At 41.2% G+C, this 24,085-nt stretch overlaps 1 protein-coding gene across 3 annotated transcripts in view; it reads left to right on the forward strand.

Annotated features, from left to right (window-relative positions):
* Positions 1–24,085, forward strand: part of ENOPH1 (enolase-phosphatase 1) — a 49,276-nt gene that overhangs the window by 21,371 nt on the left and 3,820 nt on the right. For 2 of the 3 annotated variants that reach the window (XM_036259529.1, XM_036259533.1), the window contains exons 2-5: positions 8,309–8,410; positions 9,657–9,859; positions 13,722–13,854; positions 18,300–18,423. In XM_036259529.1, the coding sequence (XP_036115422.1) occupies positions 8,309–8,410; positions 9,657–9,859; positions 13,722–13,854; positions 18,300–18,423 (562 nt within the window). Of the gene's footprint in view, positions 1–8,308; positions 8,411–9,656; positions 9,860–13,721; positions 13,855–18,299; positions 18,424–21,029; positions 21,136–24,085 lie in introns of all 3 variants that reach the window. The other variant, XR_004959306.1, reaches the window with a different exon arrangement.

Raw genomic sequence — 24,085 nt, forward strand, 5'->3', positions numbered from 1 at the left:
CAGCAGATATTTGAGTTATGTACATGGTGTACTGAGTGTGGTGGTGCGCGTTGGGGTTACTGCTGTGAGTAACGTGTACTTGATCCTTGCCCTCAAGGATCTATGGTCTAGTAGTCTGGTTCTAGAGTCAGCCGACTTCTTCTGTAAAGGTTTGAATAGTAAATATTTAGACGTTGTGGGTCATATGGTCTTGATTATAAATACTCAGCTCTGCTTTGTGGCCCCAAAGTAGCTATAGACACCATGTAAACATGAATGTAGCTGTGTTCCCAGAAACTTGATTAACAAAAACAAGTGGTGGAACGGATTTGGGTTTGGGGCCATAGTTCACTGATTCTTTTTTTGTTTTGTTTTGTTTTGTTAATCCTCACCTGAGGATATTTTTTCATTGATTTAAAAAGTTTTTTATTGCCATGGCTGGTTTGGCTCAGCGGTTAGAGCATCAGCCTGCGGTCCAGAGAGACCCAGGTTCAGTTCCCGCTAGGGGCACATACCTCGGTTGCAGTTTGTCCCCGGCCCTAGTTGGGCCGTGTGGGTGGGAGCCACTCGATGTGTTCCTTTCACATCAATGTTTTTCTTTCTCTCTCTTCCTCTCTCTCCCTCCTACTCTATCTGAACAAAAAATGGAAAAATGTCCTCAGGTGAGGATAAAAAAAAAAGTTTTTTATTTCTTTTTTTATTAATTATTTTCTTTATTACAGATATCACTCGTTTCCCATTGACACCCTCCTCCCTGCTGCTGCCCCCAACCCCCACCTTCACCATACTGTTCTCTGTGTCCATTAGTTATGCATATATGCATGTAAGTTCTTTGGTTGGTCTCTTCCAACCCCCACCCACCCACCTTCCATCTGAGGTATGTCTGTCGCCTACTTCCATGTCTCTTGTTCATTACATTCTACAAGTAAGTGAGATCATATGATATTTGTCTTTCTGTGATTGGTTTATTTCACTTAGCATAACACTGTCCAGGTCCCGCATGTTGTCTCAAAGGGTAAGAGATTTTTCTCTTTCTTTCTTTCTTTCTTTTTTTTATCCTCACCCAAGGACATTTTTTTATTTTTTGTTCAGATAGAGTGGAAGGGAGGGAGGGAGAGAGAGAGGGGGAGAGAGAGAGGGAGATTGAAAGGGACACATCAAGGGGCTGCCACCCACATGACCCAACCAGGGCCGAGGACAAACTGCACCCGAGGTATGTGCCCTTAGCGGGAACCAAACCCGGGTCTCTGGACCACAGGCCGACGCTCTAACCGCTGAGCCAAACTGGCCAGGGCGAGATTTTTCTTTCTTACAACCGCATAGTATTCCATTGTATATATGTACTAGAGCTTTTTTATCCACTCATCTACTAATGGACACTTGGGCTGTTTCAGATCTTAGCTATTATTAAATAGTGCTGCTATGAACATATGGATACATATATTCTTTTTTATTTTTCCTTTATTGATTTTAGAGAGAGAGGAAGTGAGAAGGAGAGAGATAGGAACATCGATGAGAGAGAACATCAATTAGCCACCTACTGCATGCCCCCCACTGGGGATTTGGCCCACCACCTGGACATGTGCCCTGACTGGGAATTGAACTGGCAGCCTCTTGTTGCTCTGCCACTGAGCCACACTGGCCGAGCCATATATTCTTTCTGATTAGTGTTTCAGGTTTCTTAGGATATATTCCTAGAAGTGGAATCACTGGGTCAAATGAAAGTTTAATTTTTTGAGGAAACACCATATTGTTTTCTGTAGAGGCTATACCAGTCTGCATTCCCATCAGCAGTGTACTAGAGTACCCTTTTCTCCACATCCTCGCCAGCACTTGTTTTTGATATAAAACCATAACAATCCGATTTGTTGATAGCAGTCATTCTGGCAGGTGTGAGGTGATACCTTATAGTCGTTTTAATTTGCATCTCTTTGATGATTAGTGATATTGAGCATTTTTTTATATGTCTCTTGTCCGTATGTCTGTCCTGTTTAGAGAAGTGTCTATCCAGGTCCTTTGCCTATTTTTAAATTGGGTTCTTTGTCTTCCTTTTGTTGACTTGTATGAATTCTCTATATGTCTTGGAAATTAAACTCTTATCCAATATATCATTGGCAAATATATTCTCCCATATAGTGGGTTCCCTTTTCATTTTGAAGCTGGTTTCCATTGCTGTGGAGAAGCTATTTAGTTTGAAGTAGTCCCAGTTATTAATTTTTTGCTTTGTTTCTCTTGCCTTAGGTGGTGTATTAGTGAAAATTGTGCTACGTGTGACGTCTGAAATTTTTCTGCCTACATTTTCTTCTCAGATTTTTATGGTTTTATGAGTGACATTTAAGTCTTTTATTTTATTTTGAGTTTATTCTTATGTATGGTGTGAGTTGGTGGTCTGGTTTCATTTTTTTGCATGTAGCTGTCCAATATTCCCAACACCATTTATTGAAGAGAATGTCTTTACTCTATTGTATGCACTGGCCTCTTTTTCAAATGCTAATGAGCATAATGTCTTGGGTTGATTTCTGGGTTCTCTGTTCTGTTTTATTTGTCTATATTCCTGTTCTTGTGCTGGTATCAGGTTGTTTTGATTATAATGGCTTTGTGGAATGACCTGATTTCCGGAATTGTGATCCTTCCAACTTTGTTCTTTTTCAAGATTGCTATGGCTATTCGGGGTCTTTTTTGGTTCCATATATACTTCTGGAGTATTTGTCTAGATATGCGAAATATGTTATTGGTATTTTAATGGGGATTGCACTGAATCTGTAGATTGCTTTGGGTAGTGTGGACATTTTAATTTTTTTTTATTTTTTATTTTTTTATCCTCACCCGAGGACATTTTCCCATTTTTTTGTTCAGGTAGAGTGGGAGGGAGAGAGAGGAACAGAGAGAGAGAGAGAAACATCGACGTGAAGGGACACATCGAGTGGCTGCCACCCGCACGACCAACCAGGGCTGGGGACAAACTGCAACCGAGGTACCTGCCCTTTGCGGGAACCGAACCCGGGTCTCTCCGGACCGCAGGTCGACGCTCTAACCGCTGAGCCAAACCGGCCAGGGCTAGTGTGGACATTTTAATGATGTTGATATATGCTTCTATTTTTTTTATATCTTCCTCTTTTTTTTTTTCAATGCCCTGTAGTTTTCCGAGAACAGGTCTTTTACTTGTTTAAGTTTATTCCTAGGTATTTTATTTTTTGTGTTGCAGTAGTAAGTGGGAATCCTTTTTTAGTTTCTCTTTCTGTGTGTTCATTATTGGTAATAAAAATGCCAAGGATTTCTGGATGTTCATTTTTGTATCCTGCTACTTTGCCGAATTCATTTGTTAAATCTAGTAGTTTTTTGGTGGCATCTTTAGGGTTTTCTGTGTACAATATCCCGGCGCATCTGCGAATAATGACACTTTCACTTCCTCCTTTCCAATTTGGATACCTTTTATTTTTTTCTTCAGGTATGTTGTGGCTAAGACTTCCAGTACTGTGTTGCATAAGAGTGGCCAAAGTGGATATCCCTGTCTTTTTCCTGTTCTTAAGGGACATGCATTTAGTTATTGCCCATTGAGTATGATGCTGGCTGTCGGTTTGTCATATATGGCCTTGATTATGGTGAGGTATGATCCCTCTGTTCCCACTTTGCCAAGAGTTTTTATCAAAAATGGGTGTTGGATTTTACCAAATGCTTTTTCAGCATCTATTGATATGATCATCTGCTTTTTATCTTTCATTTTGTTTATGTGGTATATCAAATATTGTGCAAGCTTTGCATCATTGGGGTAAATCCCACTTGGTCATGGTGTTTAATTTTTGTAATATATTACTGGATTTGATTTGCTAAAAATTTGCTGAGGATTTTAGCATCTATATTCATCAAGGATTTGGGCCTGTAATTTTTTTTTTTTTTAATCCTCATCCAAGGACACTTCCAGTTTTTGTTCAGATAGATTGGAAGGGAGAGAGAGAAACATCGACGTGAAAGGGACACATTGAGTGGCTGCGCGCGCTCGCGCCCCCCCCCCCCCCTCGGGCACAACCCAACCAGGGCTGGGGACAAACTGCAACCGAGGCACATGCCCTTAGTGGGAACCAAACCTGGGTCTGTCTGGACCGAAGGCCAACGCTCTAACCGCTGAGCCAAAACGGCCAGGGCTTGGCCTGTAATTTTCTTTCTTTGTAGTGTCTTTATCTGGTTCTGAGATTAGGATTATGCTGACCTCATGAAAAGAGCTTGGAAGTCTTCCTTCCTCTTGGATTCTTTGAAATAGTTTGAGAATAGGTGTTAGTTCTTGTTTTGAATGTTTGGTAAAACTTCCTGGCGAAGCTGTCCGGACCAGGGCTTTTGTTTGCTGGGAGTTTGATTACTGCTTCTATTTCCTTAATTGTTACAAGTCTGTTCAGGTTTTCTGACTCTTCCCAGTTGAGTTTTGGAAGACTATGATTCTAGGAAATTGTCTGTTTCACCTAGGTTGTTGAATTTGTTGGCATATAATTGTTAATCGTATTTTCTTATAATCCTTTGTATTTCTGTGGTGTCCGTTGTTACTTCACCGCTTTTGTTTCTGATTTTAATTTGGGTCCTCTCTCTTTGTTTCTTGGTGAGTCTGGCTAAAGGTTAATCAACCTTATTTTTTCAGAGAACGGCTCTGGGTTTCATTTATCTTTTGTATTTTTTTTTAGTCTGTCATTTATTTCTTTTGTGATTTTTATTAATTCCTTATACTAACTCTGGGTTTTTCTTTTTGTTCTCTTCCTAAATCTTTAAGTTGTAGGGTTAAATAGTTTATTAGAATTTTTTTCTTGCTTCTTTGTATTGCTATGAACTTCTTGTTTCTTGTTTCTTTGTATTGCTATGGACTTCTCTCTGAGGACTGCATTTACTGTGTCCCATAGATTTTGTGTTGTTGTGTGTTCATTTTCATTAGTTTCCAGAAAGATTTTATTTTTTTCTTGATCTCATTGGTAGCACATTCATTGTTTAATAACATACTTTATAGTTTCCATGTGTTTGAATGTTTTTATTCTTATTTTTTAATCCTCATCCGAGGATATTTTCATTTATCTTCAGATAGAGTGTCAGGGAGGGAGAGAGAAATATTGATGTGAGAGGGACACATCTACTGGTTGCTTCTTGCACAACCTTTACCAGGGCCAGGGACAAACTGCAACCAAGGTACATGCCCTTGACTGGAATCAAACCTGCGACCCATTGATCCACAAGCCTACACTCTAACCACTGAGCCAAACTGACCAGGAATGAATGTTTTTGAGTGTTTTTATTGTAATTGATTTCTAGTTTTATGTCATTGTGATCTCAGAAGATGCTTGATAGGATTTCGGTCTTCTCAAACTTGTAGAGATTTAGTTTGTGTCCTAACATGTGGTCTATCTTTGAGAATGTTCTGTGTGCACTTAAGTAGAATGTATATTCTCCAGCTTTGGGGTGAAATATCCTATAAATATTAATTAAATCTAGTTGATCTAGTGTGTTGTTTAGGGACTCTGTTAATTTTTTTTCTAGACGATCTAGCCAGTGATGTCAGTGGGGTCTTCAAGTCCCCTGCTATGATTGTATTGTTGCCAGTCTTTCCCTTGAGGTCCTCCAGCAGTTTTTAAATATATTTTGTTGCTCCAATATTCGGTGCATATCTGTGTAACAGGATTATATCCTCTTGTTGGATCCATCCTTTAATTTTATATAGTGACCTTCTTTGACTCTTATTGCAGCCTTCATTTTGAAGTCTGTCTTATATGAGTATTGCTACGTCAACTTTTTTTCATTTCCATTTGCATGGAAAAATATTTTTCCATCCCTTCACTTTCATCCTGTGTGAATCTTTTGTTGTGAGGTGGGTCTTTTGTGGATACCATGTATATGGGTCATATTTCCTTATCCAGTCAACTACCCTGTGTCGTTTGATTGGAGTGCTTAAGCTGTTTACATGTAAGGTTATTAATACCTACTTATTTGTTGCCATTTTTATTTTATGCCTATGTTCCTGTCTCTATATTTCTTCTTCTTCTTCTTACAACAGTCCCTTTAGCATTTCTTGCAGTACTGGTTTGGTGGTAGTAAATTCCTCTAGACTTGTTTTTCTGCAAAGCTCTTTAATTCACCTTCAATTTTGAATGAAAGCTTTGTTGGATAGAGTTGTCTTGGATTTAGACCCTTGCTTTTCATTACTTTGTATACTTCACGCTACCTCCTTCTGGTTTGCAGTGTTTCTATTGGGAGCTACCTTGTAGGTAACTTTGTCTCTCTCTTGCAGCTTTAAGATCCTTTCTTTAATGTTTTCCATTTTAATTATGATATGTTAAGGTGTGGGTCTTTCTGGGTTCATCTTGATTGAGACTGTGTTTCCTGGACTTGTGTGGGTTTTTTTCCTACACCAGGTTAGGGAAGTTTTCTGTCACTATTTCTTCAAACAAGTTCTCTATTCATTTCTTCGATTCCTTTCCTCCTGGACCCCTATGATGTAAATGTTGTTACATTTCTTGTTGTCCCAAAGCTCCCTTAAACTCTTTTGCTTTTTATTTATTTTTTGCTATTTTCTGCTCTAATTGAGTGCTTTTTTTCTACCTTGTCTTCTAACTTCGCTGATTCGGTGTTCAGCTTCTTCGGATCTACTATTGAATCCTTCTAAGGTATTTTGTATATCAGCTATGCCATTTTTAATTTCCACTTGATTTTCATTCATAACTTCTACTTTTTTTTATTGTGGTGCAGTTCTCATTAAGTTGCTTATATTTCTCACTAAGTTGTTTGAGCATCCTTAAAACCGTTGCTTTGAAATATATATATATATATATTTTGAATCCTCACCCAAGGACATATTTCCATTTTTTATTCAGATAGAGCAGGAGGGAGAGAGAGAGAGAAACATCGACGTGAAAGGGACAACACATTGAGTGGCCGCCACCCACACAACCCAGCCAGGGCCGGGACAAACTGCAGCCGAGGCACATGCCCTTAGCAGGAACCGAACCCGGGTCTCTGTGGACCGCAGGCCGATGCTCTAACCACTGAACCAAATCAACCAGGGCTGCTTTGAAATATTTATCTGACAAACTGCTTGCTTCTATTTAATGTAGTTCCTTTTCTGGTGATTCCTCCTTTTCTTTCATATGGGGGTTGTTTCTTTGTCTCACCATTTTAGCTTTCTGGTAGCTCAGGGCCAGGTGAGGTGGATTGGGACTCATAGGCATGTCATTGTATATCAGATAAGACTGTTATGCCTCCCAGATTTGGTGTGGTGGCCTTTTTGTGGGACCCAGTAGAGTAGTCTCCTTGACTTTCTGATCTGAGCGCTCTACGAATGACCCTTGTGTGTGCTTTATCGACTCTCCTGTTGAATTTGGGTTTTTAAAAAATTCTTTTTTCTTACGGCTTTTAGATAGAAAGGAAGGGAGAGAGATAGAAACGTCGATAAGAGAGAACACTGATTGGCCGCCTCCTGTATGCCGCCCATTGAGGATTGGGCCCATAACCTGGGCGTGTGCCCTGACTGGGAATAGAACTGGTGACCTCTTGGTGCATGGGTTGATGCTCAACCACTGAGCCACACTGGCCGGGCTAAATTTGAGTCCTGATTACTTCTGTCCTTTTGTGGGTGGGCTCAGTCCTCAGGGTTGTTAACTATGAGTCTCAACCCTGATCCTGTTGACCTTGTCGTGCCAACCATTATGCAGGTGTTGACAGAACAAAACAAAGCAAAACCAGACCAGAAAGAACCCCCCCCCCCAAATATCAACGTCAACAATAATAAAAGTAACCACCTCAACCAAAAGATTAGAGGACACACACACACACACACACACACACAATACTAGGAGGTGTGAATCCAAAAGCATTAGAAGATGGAAAGAAAAACAAATTAAAGAAGGGGAGGAACAATCAGACCAACTCAAAAAGAACCTGAACAAATTATCAGCATCAACAGTGATAAAAGGCAGATAGAGAGAGAGAAACATTGAGTGTGAGACACACACTGGTTGGTTGCCTCCTGCACAACTCTGACTGTGGCTGGGGATCGAACCTGCAATTCAGGTACATGCCCTTGACCAGGAATTGAACCCAAGACCCTTCAGTTTGTGGGCTTTGGGTCCCTGGGCTGTGGGCTGACGATCTAACCGCTGAGCCAAACTAGCCAGGGCAATTCACTGATTTCTTATCTGTTTATTTTTTTTTTTGGTTTCTCTCACTCATGTATCCACAGCTGCAATTCTCATATTTTCAGTGGCTTATTTGCTACAATTAGCTAAGGTGAGATTGTTGAAAAACTTGATCCCATGCAAATGACTAAAGCTAATTCTTGTTTTTTCTTTTACTCTTTTACCAGGACGTTTTATTTCCTTACATCAAAGAAAATGTTAAAGAGTATTTGCAGACACATTGGGAAGAAGATGAGTGCCAGCAGGATGTCAGTCTTTTGAGGAAACAGGTTGGGATATTTCTATTCCATTGCTTCCACATTCCCAAGTGTTTTAGAAATAAGGATGCTTAGAGACTCATGCTCAAGCCCTGCCTGGGTAGATTGCAAAAGGTTTTGTACTGTCTTTTCACATTTTTCATTAACGTTTATCTCCGAGTAACAGCACCTTATCAGTCATTTTAATTCTCTTCTGCCTCCTGGCATGAGCCCCTGCTGAGCCCTGCCACAGTGCTCCTGGGCCCTCACATCCACACACCGCCTCCAGACCTTTTATCCCAGCTCACACTTGGCCCAGCCCTCATACCTGCCTGACTTTCAGGTGCTGTGTTCTGCTCTGCTCTCTGCCCAGTTTTCATTCTCTTTTTTCCCTTTCATATTGTGTGCTGTGGAACTCCTGTTTTGTTGTGTTGTTTTTTAATTAAAATTACTTCAGTGGCAAATATCTTACATACTGTGCAGAGATAGCTCTGTGGCAGTTATTTTCTAGTTAATTTTCTATATTGGACAATGTGGGATGCTCTGAAATTTTTAATGTTAGAAGCTAGAATTGGAAAATATAATCATATCCTTTGAGGCATGGGGTATTTGGGATTGTTGGAGTTTCTCAATAACTAATGGTTGGTCTGAAACACTCCCCTCCCCTACTTTTTTTGTGGTCTCAACTCTTATTGAAACATGCATAGTCCCTCGCTGTCAGATATATATATCATTGAGTCTTAGAGGTTGGACATAGGCATTGTCACATTGTCATTATTACAAATAGCTGTTAGAGTTTTTGTAAGATGTGAGAGATAGCAGGAGGCTGAATGTGAACCATTACTTCACTAGCTTCTTTTCATTGAGTTCCAGGCATGAACTAATTTTAAAGATTTTCTTTGTTTCTTTCCACAGTTATAATGTGGAGAAAATGATCAGATTTAATTGAAGTCCTGGTTTGTTGATCCTAATAAGTGAAGCAACAAACCAGGTCTTGCTATGTCATTTTATCATGTGCCACCTCTTTTCTCACATACATGCCTCAATTTATGTTTCAGCTTTAACAACATTGGAATGGTAATGTAAATTATTAATTAGAATCTATTTCTTTTAGGAATCATTCAGATCAGCCCCAATGTGTAGGTTACTTTTAATTTGTAACAGTGCTTGGTGCCAATGACAGTCAGAGAAAGTTGGTCAGTTTGCTTTTCAGGTCTCATTTTAAGGACTCTTTTTTCACATAAGTAAGAAACAAACTTCATTTGTTTATGACTTGAAGGCTGAAGAGGACTCCCACCTGGATGGGGCTGTTCCAATCCCTGCTGCATCTGAGAATGGGGCAGATGACCTGCAACAGATGATCCAGGCCGTGGTAGATAATGTGTGCTGGCAGATGTCTCTGGACCGAAAGACCACAGCGCTGAAACAGCTGCAGGGCCACATGTGGAGGGCAGCATTCACAGCGGGGCGCGTGAAAGCAGAGTATGTAGCTGCTCACGTGACTCTGAATATATTACCAGCCTCAAAACCAAATGCATTTTTCACTAGTGCTCTCTCTCCAGTGTTGCATGATTAGTAAAATAGAAAAATCAACCTTCTTATTATTCTAACAAGTGAGTATTTTGCTTTTTAAAGCTGAGATAAAGCATTTCACCCAGCTCAATTTCCCAAACCTGATGTTTGGTTTTGTGGGATGGTTGAAAGACTTTTAATCCAGTTTTAAAACTGTGTCCCAGAAAATGGTGACTTTCTTGAACTAAGTCATATTTGATTCTTTGCATAAGAGTAACAGCACTGTTTGACTGCTTCCCAGGACCATTAGGTTACCTGTTTTCTGTTGTGTTAGAGAAGTAAGAACTCTATAAAATTATGTACCCTATCACTTTGGGGGTAAAGTGTCAACGGTGCCACTCTTTTGAGCACGTTTCACAGACCCTTTGTCTTGGTTGTAGAGTTCCTGAGAGCATGCCTTCAGAAGGTGACTCATGACTGTGATGTTGCTAAGAAATTCTTTTATTTATTTATTTTTAAAATTTATCTTAATTGTTGAATATATTACAGATGTTCCTCCTTTTCCCCCTATTGATCCCCTCCTTCCTACTCCCATCTCAAACCACACTGTTGTCTGTGTCCATTGGTTATGCATATAAGTTCTTTGGTTTATCTCTTCCCACCCCCCAATCCCTTTCCCTTTGAGGTTTGTCAGTCTAACAACCAATTTGTACTTCATAATCCCTTCACCCATTCCCCCAACCCCCTTCCCATCTGGCAACCAACAAAATTTCTCTGTATCTATGAGAATGTTTCTGTTCTGCTTGTTCATTTTGTTTGTAGATTCAATTGTCGATAGATATGTATTTATTGCCATTTTGTTTGTTCATATTTTTTATCTTTTTCTTCAGGAAGACCCTTCAACATTTCATATGATAATGGTTTGGTGATGATGAACTCCTTTAGCTTTTCCTTGTCTGGGAAACTATATGGCCATTGATTCTAAATGACAGCTTTGCAGGATAGAGTAATCTTGGTTGTAGGTTCTTGCTTTTCATCATTCTGAATATTTCTTGCCACTCCCTTCTGGCCTGCAAAGTTTCTTTTGAGAAATCAGCTGACAGTCTTATGGGAACTCCCTTGTAAGGTAACTAACTGCTTTTCTCTTGCTGCTTTTAAGATTCTCTCTTTGTCTTGAACCTTTTGCATTTTGATGATGATGTGTCTTGGTGTGGGCCTCTTGGGATTCATCTTGTTTGGAACTCTGTGCTTCTTGGACTTATATGTTTGTTTCCTTCACCAGGTTAGGGAAGTTTTCTGCCATTATTGTTTCAAATAGGTTTTCGATTTCTTATTCTCTCTCTTCTCCTTCTGGCACCCCCAAGATACGAATGTTGGCATGCTTGAAGTTGTCCCAGAGGCTCCTTACACTATCCTCATTTTTTTGGACTTTTTCTTTTTGCTGTTCTGATTGGGTGTTTTTTGCCTCCTTATATTCCAAATCAATGGTTTGCTTCTTGGCTTTACCTACTCTACTATTGACTCTGTGTAAATTATTCTTTATTTCAGTTAGTGCCTCCTTCATTTCTGACTGGTACTTTTTTATGCTCTTGAGGCCCTCACTAAGTTCATTGAGCATCCTTATAAGCAATGTTTTGAACTCTGCATCTGTTAGGTTGCTTATCTCCATTTCGCTTAGTTCTTTTCCTGTAGTTTTGTTCTGTTCTTTCATTTGGGACTTGTTTTCTTTGTCTCCTCATTTTGGCTGCCTCCCTGTTTGTTTCTGTGTATTACTTAGTGAGAGGTATGGGGCTAGCTGAGACCAGATGCTGCTTGTTTGAAGGAATTTAGGAAAACCTGAAGCAGGACCCAAGACAGGCCAATCCTATGGTAAAGCAACTGGGAACAGTTTGGGTGGGCCTGAGATTTGGGTGGGGCAGGGCCTCAGGGAATCATCAGGGTGGGGCAAACAGTGTGAGCCAGGTTGCTGGAGTCCCAGATAGGCTACTGCCTGCCGCCCCAGGGAAGGGCTCACCAAAGTAACAAAGGCCTCTGACAGCACGTCTGTCCAGGATAAAGCTGCCTCTCCAGCCCTCACTCCAATGCCAAACAACTCAATTCTTCCCCATATGTCTCTGGTGCCTTTCAAGCTTCCTTTCCTGTGCTGGATCCTGGAGGGTGTGAGTCGAGTAAGTCCCTGCACGGGCCCTTTAAGAGGAGTAGCCTCAGGCTCCCTCAACCTTCGCTGGTTTTTCCAGCCAGCAGTTATGGGGACTTCTCTTTCTGGCCCTGGAACCCTGAGCTGGGCGCCTGGTGTGAGACAGGGACCCCTCAGGGAGGACCTTCCCAGCAAAGGTGTCCTTCTTTCTAATTTTTTTCTACCACACGTGGGTGTGGGACCAGCCTGTCGCACCTCCACACCTCCTACCAGTCTCGATGTGGCTGCTGCTTTAATTTTGTAGTTGTAGGACTTCCGTTCAGCTCGATTTTAGGTGGTTTTGAATGATGGTTGTTCTGTAGTTTAGTTGTAACTTTGATGTGGTTGTGGGAGAACGTGATACCGCGTTTACCTACGCCGCCATCTTGACCAGAAGCTCAAGAAATTCTAAATAAGACACTGCCACTAAGCATTTTAGGCCATTGCCTGATGTAAACCCTAAGATCCAAGACTATTTCCAGTTGCCTGTGTGTCTTTTTTTGTTGTTGCAAATGAGATGTCATTCCTTTATATACTTTACAAGGGGCTTCCATCTTTTAAAGGAAGCATTGGAATTTCAAGGTAGGCCAATGATCTGGGAATAGCAGATAGATAACTTTGTACATCACTCAAAAGAGTGGAGCCTGGAGACTATGCTCAAAGTACTTAGCCCTTCCTTCTCTTGGTCATAAAACCAGGGATGTTTTTATAAGCTTAGATTTCTAAGCCCTGCTTTGGAGTAGTAACAATCTGCATATTCAACATGGAAAAATTCTGTGTCCATGATTGCAAAATACACAGAGTAACTCCCAATCATGTGTGCTGGTTTTGAACTAGTGGATCTCTTTTCTTCAATTAGTGCAAGATATTAAGTTGTTTTATCCATTTAAAGATCTCTCTGACATTTTTCAGTTAATCTTTTAAGGATGACTAGCTCCACATCCCAACTTCCTTGTGTTTCTCTGTTCGCCCATCTCCTATGATATTGCCACCACTGAATATGTCGTAGAATTTGGTAAACAAGACAGTGTCAGGAATCAGCCATCCAGACACTATTTGCTGATCAGCAACTGAGATGGTACAAGTCTCTTATCTGATTTGTTACATGATTTTTTTTTTCTGTATAATAAAACTTGACGTTTTCTTAGTTCTCAAGAAATATAGGTCCATTTTCTAGCTAATCAAAGATGGATAGCTTTGGGCCATCAAACATTTCTTCTTTTGTTCGGGTGCAGATCTTTCTAAAAGCATCCCCATGCTTTCTTAAGGCACACTGGACATAATTTAACCTTTTCTTGTCATGCATTACATCAGAGATTACATAAAAGTACAGTATTATTGTTTGCTTTTGCTTTTCTTAGTTCCTTGGGAATTTAAAAAATCACTTTAGTAGTTCATCCCTTTATGTGTAATCACTTTTGACTGTTAGTAGGGGCTGTCAAAACCATTTCTCCTCTCTACTTAAATTGTTGCTTCTGATCTGCTGTGATCCTGAACTCCATGAACACTCTTACTAGATCTGCAATGCAGTCTCATGGCGTCACTTCTCATGGCGACCATTTGGACACGAATAGAGAAACTTGTGACAACTATTTTGACTGGTTTTCATCAGGCAAGATAATATGTTCCTGCATATGAACTTGGTTTTCCCTTTAGGTTCTTTGAAGATGTAGTTCCAGCAGTCAGAAAGTGGAAAGAAGCTGGAATAAAGGTGTATATTTATTCTTCAGGGAGTGTAGAAGCACAGAAACTGTTATTTGGGCATTCTACAGAGGGAGATATTCTTGAGGTAGGTTGCCTGATTACTTTATTCTTTGACACTATCAAAGCATGAAATAAAATGTTAAAAGAATATATGCTACAGTAATAAGCTAAATCAGCGTTCAGATAATTGCATTTATATATGCTAAGCACATTGTAAAGGGAAATAGAAAATCTGTGGAATACATTATAGGCAAGAATGAAATGTTTCTGTGTGATCATTCTTTGCATCAAAGGTTCTTAAACTTTGTTGAGCATAAGGCTCATCTGTCCAGCCAGTGTGGCTGAGTGGATTGAGCATCATCCCATGGACTGACAGGTCCTGGTTCTATTCTTGGTCAGGGCACATGCCCAGGTTGCGGGGTCGATCCCCAGTAGGGAGTGTGCAGGAGGCAGCTGATCAATGTTTCTCTCTCAACACTGATGTTTCTATCTCTCCCTCCCAGAAATCCATAAAAATATATTTTTTTAAAATGTAGATCCCTGGGCCCTGCTTCCTAGCAAATCTGAGTTGGCAGGCCTGGGGTGAGGAGTCAGGAGTTTGCATTTGTTTTTTTTGCTTTATTTTTTTAAATCCTCACCTGAGGATATTTTTCCATTTATTTTCAGCTAGAGTGGGAGGGTGGAAAGGAAGTAGGGAGACGGAGAGAAAGATAGAAATATCGATGTCAGAGACACATCAACCAATTGCCTCCCACACGACCCTGACCAGGACCGGGGACCGAGCTGCAACCAAGGTACATGCCCTTGACCATTATCCAACCCACAACGCCTTGGTCCACGGGCCTACTCTAACCACTGACCCAAACCAGCCAGGGCAGGAGTTTGTGTGTTTTTTTTAATCCTCACCCGAGGACATTTTCCCATATTTTGTTCAGATAGAGAGGGAGGGAGGGAGGGAGGGGGAGAGAGAGAGAGAGAAACATCGACGTGAAAGGGACATATCAAGTGGATGCCACCTGCACAACCCAACCAGGGCCGTGGACAAACTGCAACTGAAGTATGCACCCTTAGTGGGAACCAACCCTGGGTCTCTCTGGACCGCAGGGCGACACTAACCACTGAGCAAAACCAGCCAGGGCAAGGAGTTTGCGTTTTTTAAACATTCACCTAAGTGATACTCATGATGGTCATACTAGAAGCATATCTAAAATACAGCTAAGAAGACTTGAACTAACTTGTAAATTAGCTATCTTGCCAATATTAGGAAATTGTCAACCCAGGGGAAACTAATGGCATGCTTCTTTTGATTGTTTAAAGTAGCAGGTAAAATGTAAAATAGTGACATATGCCACTATCCAAAAAAACCCAAAATGGATTTTTTTTTCATCCTCAGCGGAGGACATTTTTGCATTTATCTTCAGATAGAGTGGGAGGGAGAGAGGGAGGAAGAGAAAGAGAGAAACACTGGTTGCCACCCACACGACCCCAACTGGAGGCGGGGACGAACTGCAACCGAGGTACGTGCCCTTAGTGGAAACTGAACCTGGGACTCTCTGGTCTGCAGCCTGATGCTCTAACCGCTGAGCCAAACTGGCCAGGGCCAAAATGGATTTCTTGATTGCAGCAGAGTGCAAGGTGGATTGATTATTTCTGGTACTTTGGAGAGAGACAGGTTTTAGTTGAGCCAAACCAGCATTTTTATGTAAGAGAACTGAGTACATTATTATAAACAATTATAAGTTAAGTCCACCTGTTATAAATTTCTTGTTCATGAAATTCTTTTTATTTATTTATTTTTTATCCTCACCCGAGGATATTTTTCCATTTTTTGTACAGATAGAGTGGAGGGAGAGAGGGGAAGGAGAGAGAGAGAGAAACATCGACGTGAAGGAACACATCGAGTGGCTGCCACCCGCACGACCAACCAGGGCCGGGGACAAACTGCAACCGAAGTACGTGCCCTTAGCAGGAACCGAACTCGGGTCTCTCTGGACCGCAGGCTGACGCTCTAACCGCTGAGCCAAACTGGCCAGGGCATGAAATTCTTGTTAGCCTCTCCATCTTACCATCCCTTCGCCCCCTGGAGGACAGGTAGTCATTGGAACAAGAGATTACATTTAGGGATTCAAAAAGAAATGATAACTCAGTAACAGTGAACTTAGTGATACACAGTAGGTAATTCAGCCAACTATTTTTTTTAAATATGTTTATTTTTTTATATTTTTATAGAGAGGAAGGGTGTGAGAGAGAGATAGAAACATCGATGTGAGAGAAACATCGATGTGAGAGAAACATTGATCAGCTCCTTCCTACATAACCATACTGGAGACTGAGCCCATAACCCGGGCATCTTCCCTCACCAGAAATTGAACTGGACCTCTCAGTCCATGGGATGACATTTAATCCACCGAGCCACACCAGTTGGGCAGCCAATTATTATTATGATTATGATGATTATTATTATTTATTACTTTTTATCCTCATCCGAGGACATTTTTGCATTTCAGATAGAACAGGAGGGAGAGAGAGGGGAAGAGAAAGAGCGAAACATTGATGTGAGAGCGACACATCAACTGGATGCTACCGCCCTGGCCAGTTTGGCTCAGCGGTTAGAGCGTCAGCCTGTGGTCAAGAGACCTGGGTTTGGTTCCCGCTAAGGGCGCATACCTCGGTTGCAGTTTGTCCATGGCCCTGGTTGGTCATGCGGGTGGCAGCCACTCAATGTGTCCCTTTCATGTCGATGTTTCTCTCTCTCTCTCTCTCTCTCTCTCTCTCTCTCTCTCTCTCTCTCCTTCTCCCACTCTACCTGAACAAAAAATGGAAAAATGTCCTCAGGTAAGGATTAAAAAAAAAACACACAAAAACTGGTCGCTACCCACACGACCTCAGCCAGGGCCGGGGATGAACCACAACCAAGGTACCTGCTCTTAGAAGGAACTGAACCCGGGACTCTGATCTGTGGGCCGACACACTAACTGCTTAGCCAAACTGGCCAGGGTAGCCAATTATTTTTTTAAATAAATATTTATTGAGCTACTATATACATAGAACACTTTGGCTTTGGAGATTGTCATAATCATTTTAATTATTTCCTGCCTTTTTTTTTTTTTTACCTTTTTTTAAAATTTATTTTAGAGACTGAGGAAGGGAGAGAGAGAGAGACAGAAACATCAATGAGAGAGAACATCGATTGGCCGCCTCCTGCATGTCCACCACTAGGGATTGGCCCACAGCCTGGGCATATGCCCTGACCGGGAATCGAACTGGTGATCTCTTGGTGCATGGGTTGATGCTCAATCACTGAGCCACACCAGCCGAGTGAAGTAGTAATAATTTTTTTAAAGATTTTGACAGAGAGAAGTAGTGGAGAGAAAGAAAAACAAAAAGTTTTTAAATTATTGGTAACAATTGTCCTCTGAATACATATGTAAACCTCTTTTCTGGTCTGTCTGGTATAACAAAATAAGATGAACACAGGACATAATAATTACACATTGAGTTCAATAATAAAACTTTATTCTCCAGTTACTAAATGAGGCAGACTTGAGAGAAAAAATATGCAAAACCAATCTTTTAAAAATTTTAAAAAATCGTAATATGAAAACTACCCTAATTTATCTTTGAGTGATTGTTAGGCTTGTTTTTTGGTTTGTGAAGAGTTCTGAAAAAATTCAGATCACATTGTAAAAGCTGATTCTTTTTTTTTTTTATCCTCACCCGAGGATATTTTTCCATTTTTTGTACAGATAGAGTGGGAGGGAGAGAGAGAAACATCAACGTGAAGGGACACATCGAGTGGCTGCCACCCGCACGACCAACCAGGGCCGGGGTCAAACTGCAAACGAAGTACGTGCCCTTAGCGGGAACCGAACCCGGGTCTCTCCGGACTGCAGGCCGACGCTCTAACCACTGAGCAAATCTGGCCAGGGCATGTAAAAGCTGATTCTTAATGTGGACTTATTTTAATCACTGTTGGTTAAATTAGCAGGTTACAAATTTCGTTCCAATTATTTTTAAGATGGCAAAGATATATGCTAGCTCTTAAGTAGAATGTCAAAATGTTTTAATTAGAACAATGAAAGTTTCTTGAAAATAAAGTAACAGCTTATTAATGAGGTGGGTTAAAGAAATCTGTTCGTTCTGGGATCAAAGGGAAATGTTCAGAATCTTTCGTCAGGAGTAAAATGTACTCTAGTAAGTAGTTTGAGTACAAATGGTATTTTAAGGGTAGAAAGTAGAACATATATATTTTTAAATATTTTGGATAAAAAAATTAATGCTAATGAAAGAAAAGCAAGTAGATTGTAAAATGACCTTAATATATGTTAAATTGGTAGTTTTCTCCTTTAAAATGTTTATTGCTATAAAATTTTTTATGTACCAGAGTTCTCTGTTAAATAGTTTTTCAGTTGTATATTGAGTGAGTGAAATCGCTGATTGTCGTATATTCCAAGGAAAGGGATGAGAGACAAAGGAGTCCAGGTTACAAGTATATTTATAGCATCGGTCTTTCCCATTTTCTTTATTCAGCTTGTTGATGGTCACTTTGATACCAAGATTGGACACAAAGTGGAGAGTGAGAGTTATCGAAAGATTGCGAGCAGCATTGGGTGCTCAACCAACAACATCTTGTTTCTGACAGATGTTACTCTAGGTGAGTAATCTCACTTCTTACTCCAGGATGGGAGCTGAGCCTGGCATTGCAGACACATTGCCTCTTTAAAGAAAGTTTATGTGTGAACCCTTGGAAAATGAAAGGTTCATAAAAAGAAGCAGTAAGCCAGCCAACTTGCCTCCTCCATTTACCCATTCTTGGGGGTTGTGTGTAGGAAAGTGGCACTGGAAAGACTAATTCTTCTCATTTTAACTCCTTGTCCATTGTTCCTTACCAGTCCCTCTAGACACACACACACACACACACACACACGTGAAATGGGAAATAAGAAAGCGTGAGTTAGGGGTATCATTGTGGGAATGAGCATGCAGGCAAAGAATATGATGGCAGGTGCATGGCTAGGTGAGGACAGTAAAGTCACAGTGGACCTACATCAAATATATTTAAAAGCAATGAGATCACATGTACATATTCAACCAAAAAAAGAAAGAGAACTCTGTAGTTTGAGTGATTTTGCCTTGTCATTTGATTGGTGAACACTGCCCAGTGGTGACTAGGAGCCTCATCCCTGCCTTCCCTAGGACTGTCTCAGTCCCCCAGGCATCATGATTCACCTGTTTAAAGATAGCATTTTTTTTTTTTACTGCTAACCCTTGACCTTTTGATCTGTTGTGTTAGGGAAGAGTTGTAGGTATATGATAAGCAGGGACTAATTTGCTACGCGGTTCTGAAACAAATCTTAACCAGCACAAATCATCTAATGCCTTCAAGAAGCTATAATATGTTTTTCAGAGAAAGGGGGGTAAAAAAAAGGCTTAATTTAACCTGATATACAGTAGACATTCAGTAATTGTTAATACCTTTGTTAAATTTCACACTTTGGTGAACCTAGACTGGAATTTTTGACCAAGATAGACAGTATTTAGTGGCAATCAGCCCCTGATCCTCATGTCCTCGCTTGGGTTGGCTTCAGGGTCTAGGAGTTTCTGCAAACTGGTATCTCATTTTTCTACATCTTGGAAAGTTTGCATATCTGACTGCACTGAAGGGGAGACAGGCAGATGAACGGACACACTGCTTCAGGATTTGTGGTGTAACTAGGTAGCCAGGCTACTTCAGTGTACCATCAACAAGCATTTCACCTGGCCTCTACTTGGAACTGTGTTTGCCTATCATATTTCTGAATAGAAACCTTTTGCTGAATCAGAACTATAGTATACCTTCTTCCTTGAATGGTTTCTTGGGGTGTAGATGGTAGGGTGGGGAGGTCACTTTATTGTCTGCATAGGTTAGGGATGCGTCAACAGTTTCTGTGAGGAATGGTCATTTTGCTCCTTATGAAAGGAGACAGGCCTTGTTCTGGTGAGTTTGTCTGGTTTAATCTATGAATTGCTTTTCTTGACTCATTCACATAAAGGGAGCTGTTAGAGATGAAAGTCTGTGATTTGGCCCTGGCTGGGTGGCTTGGTTGGAGCATTGTCCCAAACACCAAAAGGTTGTGGATTTGATCCCCAGTCAGGGTGTGTATGGGAGGCAACCGATTGATGTTTCTCTCTCTCTTCCTTCCTTCCTCTCTCTCTCAAAATCAATAAACATATCCTCGGGCGAGTATGGAAGAAAAAAAATCTTTGGTTTGTCCTACATTTAATTTCATTAGTATTTTATTTTATTTAAAAAAATTTTTTTTATTGATTTTTTTTTTTAGAGAGGGAGAGAGAGAGAGAGAGAAACATTGATGAGAAAGAACATCAATTGGCCACTCCTGCATGCCCTTCACTGGGGATCAGGCCCACAACTTGGGCATGTGCCCTGACTGGGAATTGAACCGGCGACCTCTTGGTACATGGATCGATGCTCAGCCAGTGAGCCACACTGGCTGGGCTTAATTTCCTTAGTATTTTAAAAAAATGATTTTAGAGAAGGAGGAAGGGGGAGAGAGAGAAGCATCAGTGTGAGAGAGACATACTGATTGGTTGCCTCCCATACATACCCCAACTGGGGGGTCAAACCTGCAACCTAGGTATATGCCCTGACCTGGGAATTGAACCTGCGACCTTCCCATGGATGGGACAGTGTTCCAACCACCTGAGCCACACTGGCTAGGGCTCCTTACCATTTTGAATGGTAAGTTTCCCCAGACTTAGAATTAGGGATCTGCTTTATGATGGGAGCTCGCCATAAAGTCAGCTTGTCCCAAGCATTCTGTAATTCCCCAGACCCTCGACCTATCCCCCATTTTTTCATTAGCATTAATAATTACAGTCCCTGCCTAGCTGGTGTGGCTCAGTAGTTGAGCATTGACCCATGCACTAAGAGGTCCCTAGTTCGATCCCAGGTCAGAGCACATGCCTAGGTTACAGGCCTGATCCCCAAAAGAGGGCATGCAGGAGGCAGCCAGTCAGTGTTCTCTCTCATTGATGTTTCTATCTCTCCTTTTCCCTTCCTCTCTCTAAAATCAATAAAGGAAAAAAAAAAATTACAATCCCTGTCTTAAGACCACTTATAGTTTCTTCATAGTCTTGTTTTTAGCCACATTTTTTTTTTGGCCTGGTTGCCATCATAGTACATCCATAATTTCAGGTCTTTTCACCTTAAGTCATTTCCTTAGGTTATAGTCCCAGAAATTGTTTCCATTTTTTTTACAGACTAGAGATGATCCCCAAGTTGGCCTCACAATGAAATTGGCTTCCTCCAAGTACTCCACAAAGAGGTTTTATTCCTGCCCCTAGACTTCTGCCAGCCTCACACTCGGTAGGTAGTAGGGCCAGAACTGGGCCCATCTGTAGCTGGGACAAGGCCAGGCAGCTGGCTGCCTGCCTAGCTCTTGTCTGTTTATCTCTGATCCTGTATTTTGGAACCACGTGCCCAGACTTCTATCGCCAAGGCAGAGTGGAAGACTAAGTGATGTCCCAAATAATACCTAAGCATAAAAGAGAACTGAAAGACTCTCCTTTGGAGGAAAGAAAAGAGGTCCAGGGTTTTAAGTCAACAAGTATCAATTGTCTCAATATTATATGACTAGAGGAAATACATGCTTAGGAATAAACTTTCCCTGTGGTGATCTGGGTAAGATGCTGACTGTGGAACAGTCATTAGGTAGTGTCAGGTCCCACGTGGATCGTTGATCATGGATTGTGGATCATGATGGCTCAGCTTGGTGGAGATCCTGGATTGCCGAGGAGGAAAGCTGTGCCTGAGGCATTCAGGCTGGGAACTGGTGGGGAGTAGGAGGCAGCTGCATCTTCTGCTGGAATGAATGGCATCTACAGAGTTTGCTGAGAAGGGAATTGTTGAGCACTTTTCTTTTTGCCTTGGGAAAGTGACAGCCGTTTCATAGGAAGAGCAGCAAATAGACACTTGAAGGTGTAAGAGGAAGACACAGCTGTTCCACTTCTCTCTTTGGGAACTACTTTTTCTCAACACCACTGCCCCTTATCCATTCAGATGCTGCTACTGTTTTCCAAAGGTTTAGAAACAACTGACATTTTTTTGTTTTAACTTATCTTTATTGTTGAATGTATTGCAGATGTCCCTCCTTTTTCCCCCCATTGAACCCTTTCCCGAATCCAGCCCCTTCCTGTCTTCCCTACACTATTGTCTATGTCCGTTGGTTATGTATGTATGCATAGAAGTTCTTTGGTTTAATTCATCCCGCCCTCCCTCCCCCTTTCCTTTGAGGTTTATCAGTCTACCAAGTTGTACTTAATTCCTTCATCTCTTTCACCCATCCCTCCTGCCCTCTCGCATTTGACAAGCAAAATGTTCTCTGTATCTGTGAGTCTGTTTCTGTTCTGCTTGTTCATTTGGTTTGTAGATTTAATTGTTGATAGATATGTGTTTATTGCTATTTTATTGTTCATGTTTTTGTTGTTCTCCTTCAAGAAGACCTTTCAACATTTCATAAAATATTGGTAGTGATGAACTTCTTTAGCTTTTTTTTGTCTGGGAAACTCTTTATATGTCTATCAGTTCTGAATGATAGCTTTGCAAGATAGAGTAATCTTGGTTGTAGGTCATTGCTTTTCAGCACTTTGAATATCTCTTGCTAATCCTTTCTGGCCTGCAAAGTTTCTTTTGAGAAATCGGCTGGCAGCCTTAAGGGAACTTCTTTGTAGGTAACTAACTGCTTTTCTCTGGCTGCTTTTAAGATTCTCTCTTTGTCTTTAACCTTTGGCATTTTGATGATGATGTGTCTTGGTGTGGACCTCTTGGGGTTCATCTTGTTTGGGACTCTCTGTGCTTCCTGGACTTGTGTGTTCATTTCCTTCACCAAGTGAAGGAAGTTTTCTGTCATCATATTTTTAAAAATGTTTTCAATTTGTTGCTCTGTCTTCTCTTTCTGGCATCCCCATGATGTAAATGTTGGTATGCTTGAAGTTGTCCCAGGGGCTCCTTAACTGTCCTCATTTATTTGGATTATTTTTTCTTTTTGCTGTTCTGATTGGTTTGCTTCTTTATATTCCAATTTGATGGTTTGCTTCTTGGCTTCACTTACTCTGCTATTAATTCCCTGTAAATTATTCTTTGTTTCAGTTAGTGCCTCCTTCATTTCTGACTGGTCCTTTTTCATGTTGTTGATGTTCTCACTATGTTCCTTGGAGTTCTCCATAATTTCTTTGAAGGTCTCACTAAGTTCCTTGAGAATCTTTAAAACCAGTGTTTTGAACTCTGCATCTGATTGATTGCTTATCTCCATTTTGTTTAATTCTTTTTTTGGAATTTTGTTCTATTCTTTCACTTGGGACATGTTTCTTTGTCTCCTCACTTTGGCTGCTTCCCTGTGGTTGTTTCTATGTTTTAGGTAGAGTTGCTATGTCTCCTAGGCCTCGTAGAGTTGCCTGTTATTGTAGGTGTCCTGTAGGGTCCAGTGGCACAGCCTCCCTGATCACCCCAGCTGGGCCTTCGAGTAGCACCTCTAGTGTGGACTGTACACCCTTCTGTTGTAATTGAGTCTTGATTGCTGTTGGCACGTCAATGGGAGGGATTTACTCAGGCTGATCAGATTCAAGGACTGGCTGTGCCTACTGACCACTGGTTTCTGACTCCCTTGGAAGATCAGCAGAGTAGGGGCCCACCACACAGAGCAAGACTTACTTCATCAGGGCTCTGGTACCCACTGAGTCTACTCATTGAGTGTGTCACTTGTGGAGGTGGTTGGGTGGTGGTGTTTCGATGTGGTCTGAAGCTGTCCACTGGGTGTGCTGGCTCTGGGGCAAGGTTAGCCTCTGCCTGCATTCTACCCGAGGTCACTCAGCATAACCTGCAAAGTGATCTGCCAATGGCTGCTTCTTGTGTTGGGCTTAGAGGTGCCAGGCAAAGCCAAGGTATGAACCATGGTTGGCTGCTTCTAGTGCCAGGCCTGGGCCACTTAATGTGAGGTATGGGGCTTGCTGAGACCAGATGTTGCTTGTTTGAGAGATTTTAGGAAACTCAGAAGCAGGATGCAAGACAGGCAGGTCCTATGGTAAAACCTTTGGAAACAGCTTGGGTAAATTACATTTACAAAACAAGTGCCAGGCTGTAACTTGCTGACCCTTGTTCTAGAACACAGACCACAGAGTGAGATTAGCAAATTTCAACTTTACTCTGTCACTTGTTAGCTTTCAATTTCCATATCTGTAGAGTCGGGGTGGTAATACTAACTACCTCTGGGTTGTGAAGATTTAGATGAGAATGGGAGCTCTATGAAGGCCGGAGCTTG

Source organism: Molossus molossus, unplaced genomic scaffold (assembly GCF_014108415.1).
Source record: "Molossus molossus isolate mMolMol1 unplaced genomic scaffold, mMolMol1.p scaffold_m16_p_1, whole genome shotgun sequence".
NCBI lineage: Eukaryota > Metazoa > Chordata > Mammalia > Chiroptera > Molossidae > Molossus > Molossus molossus.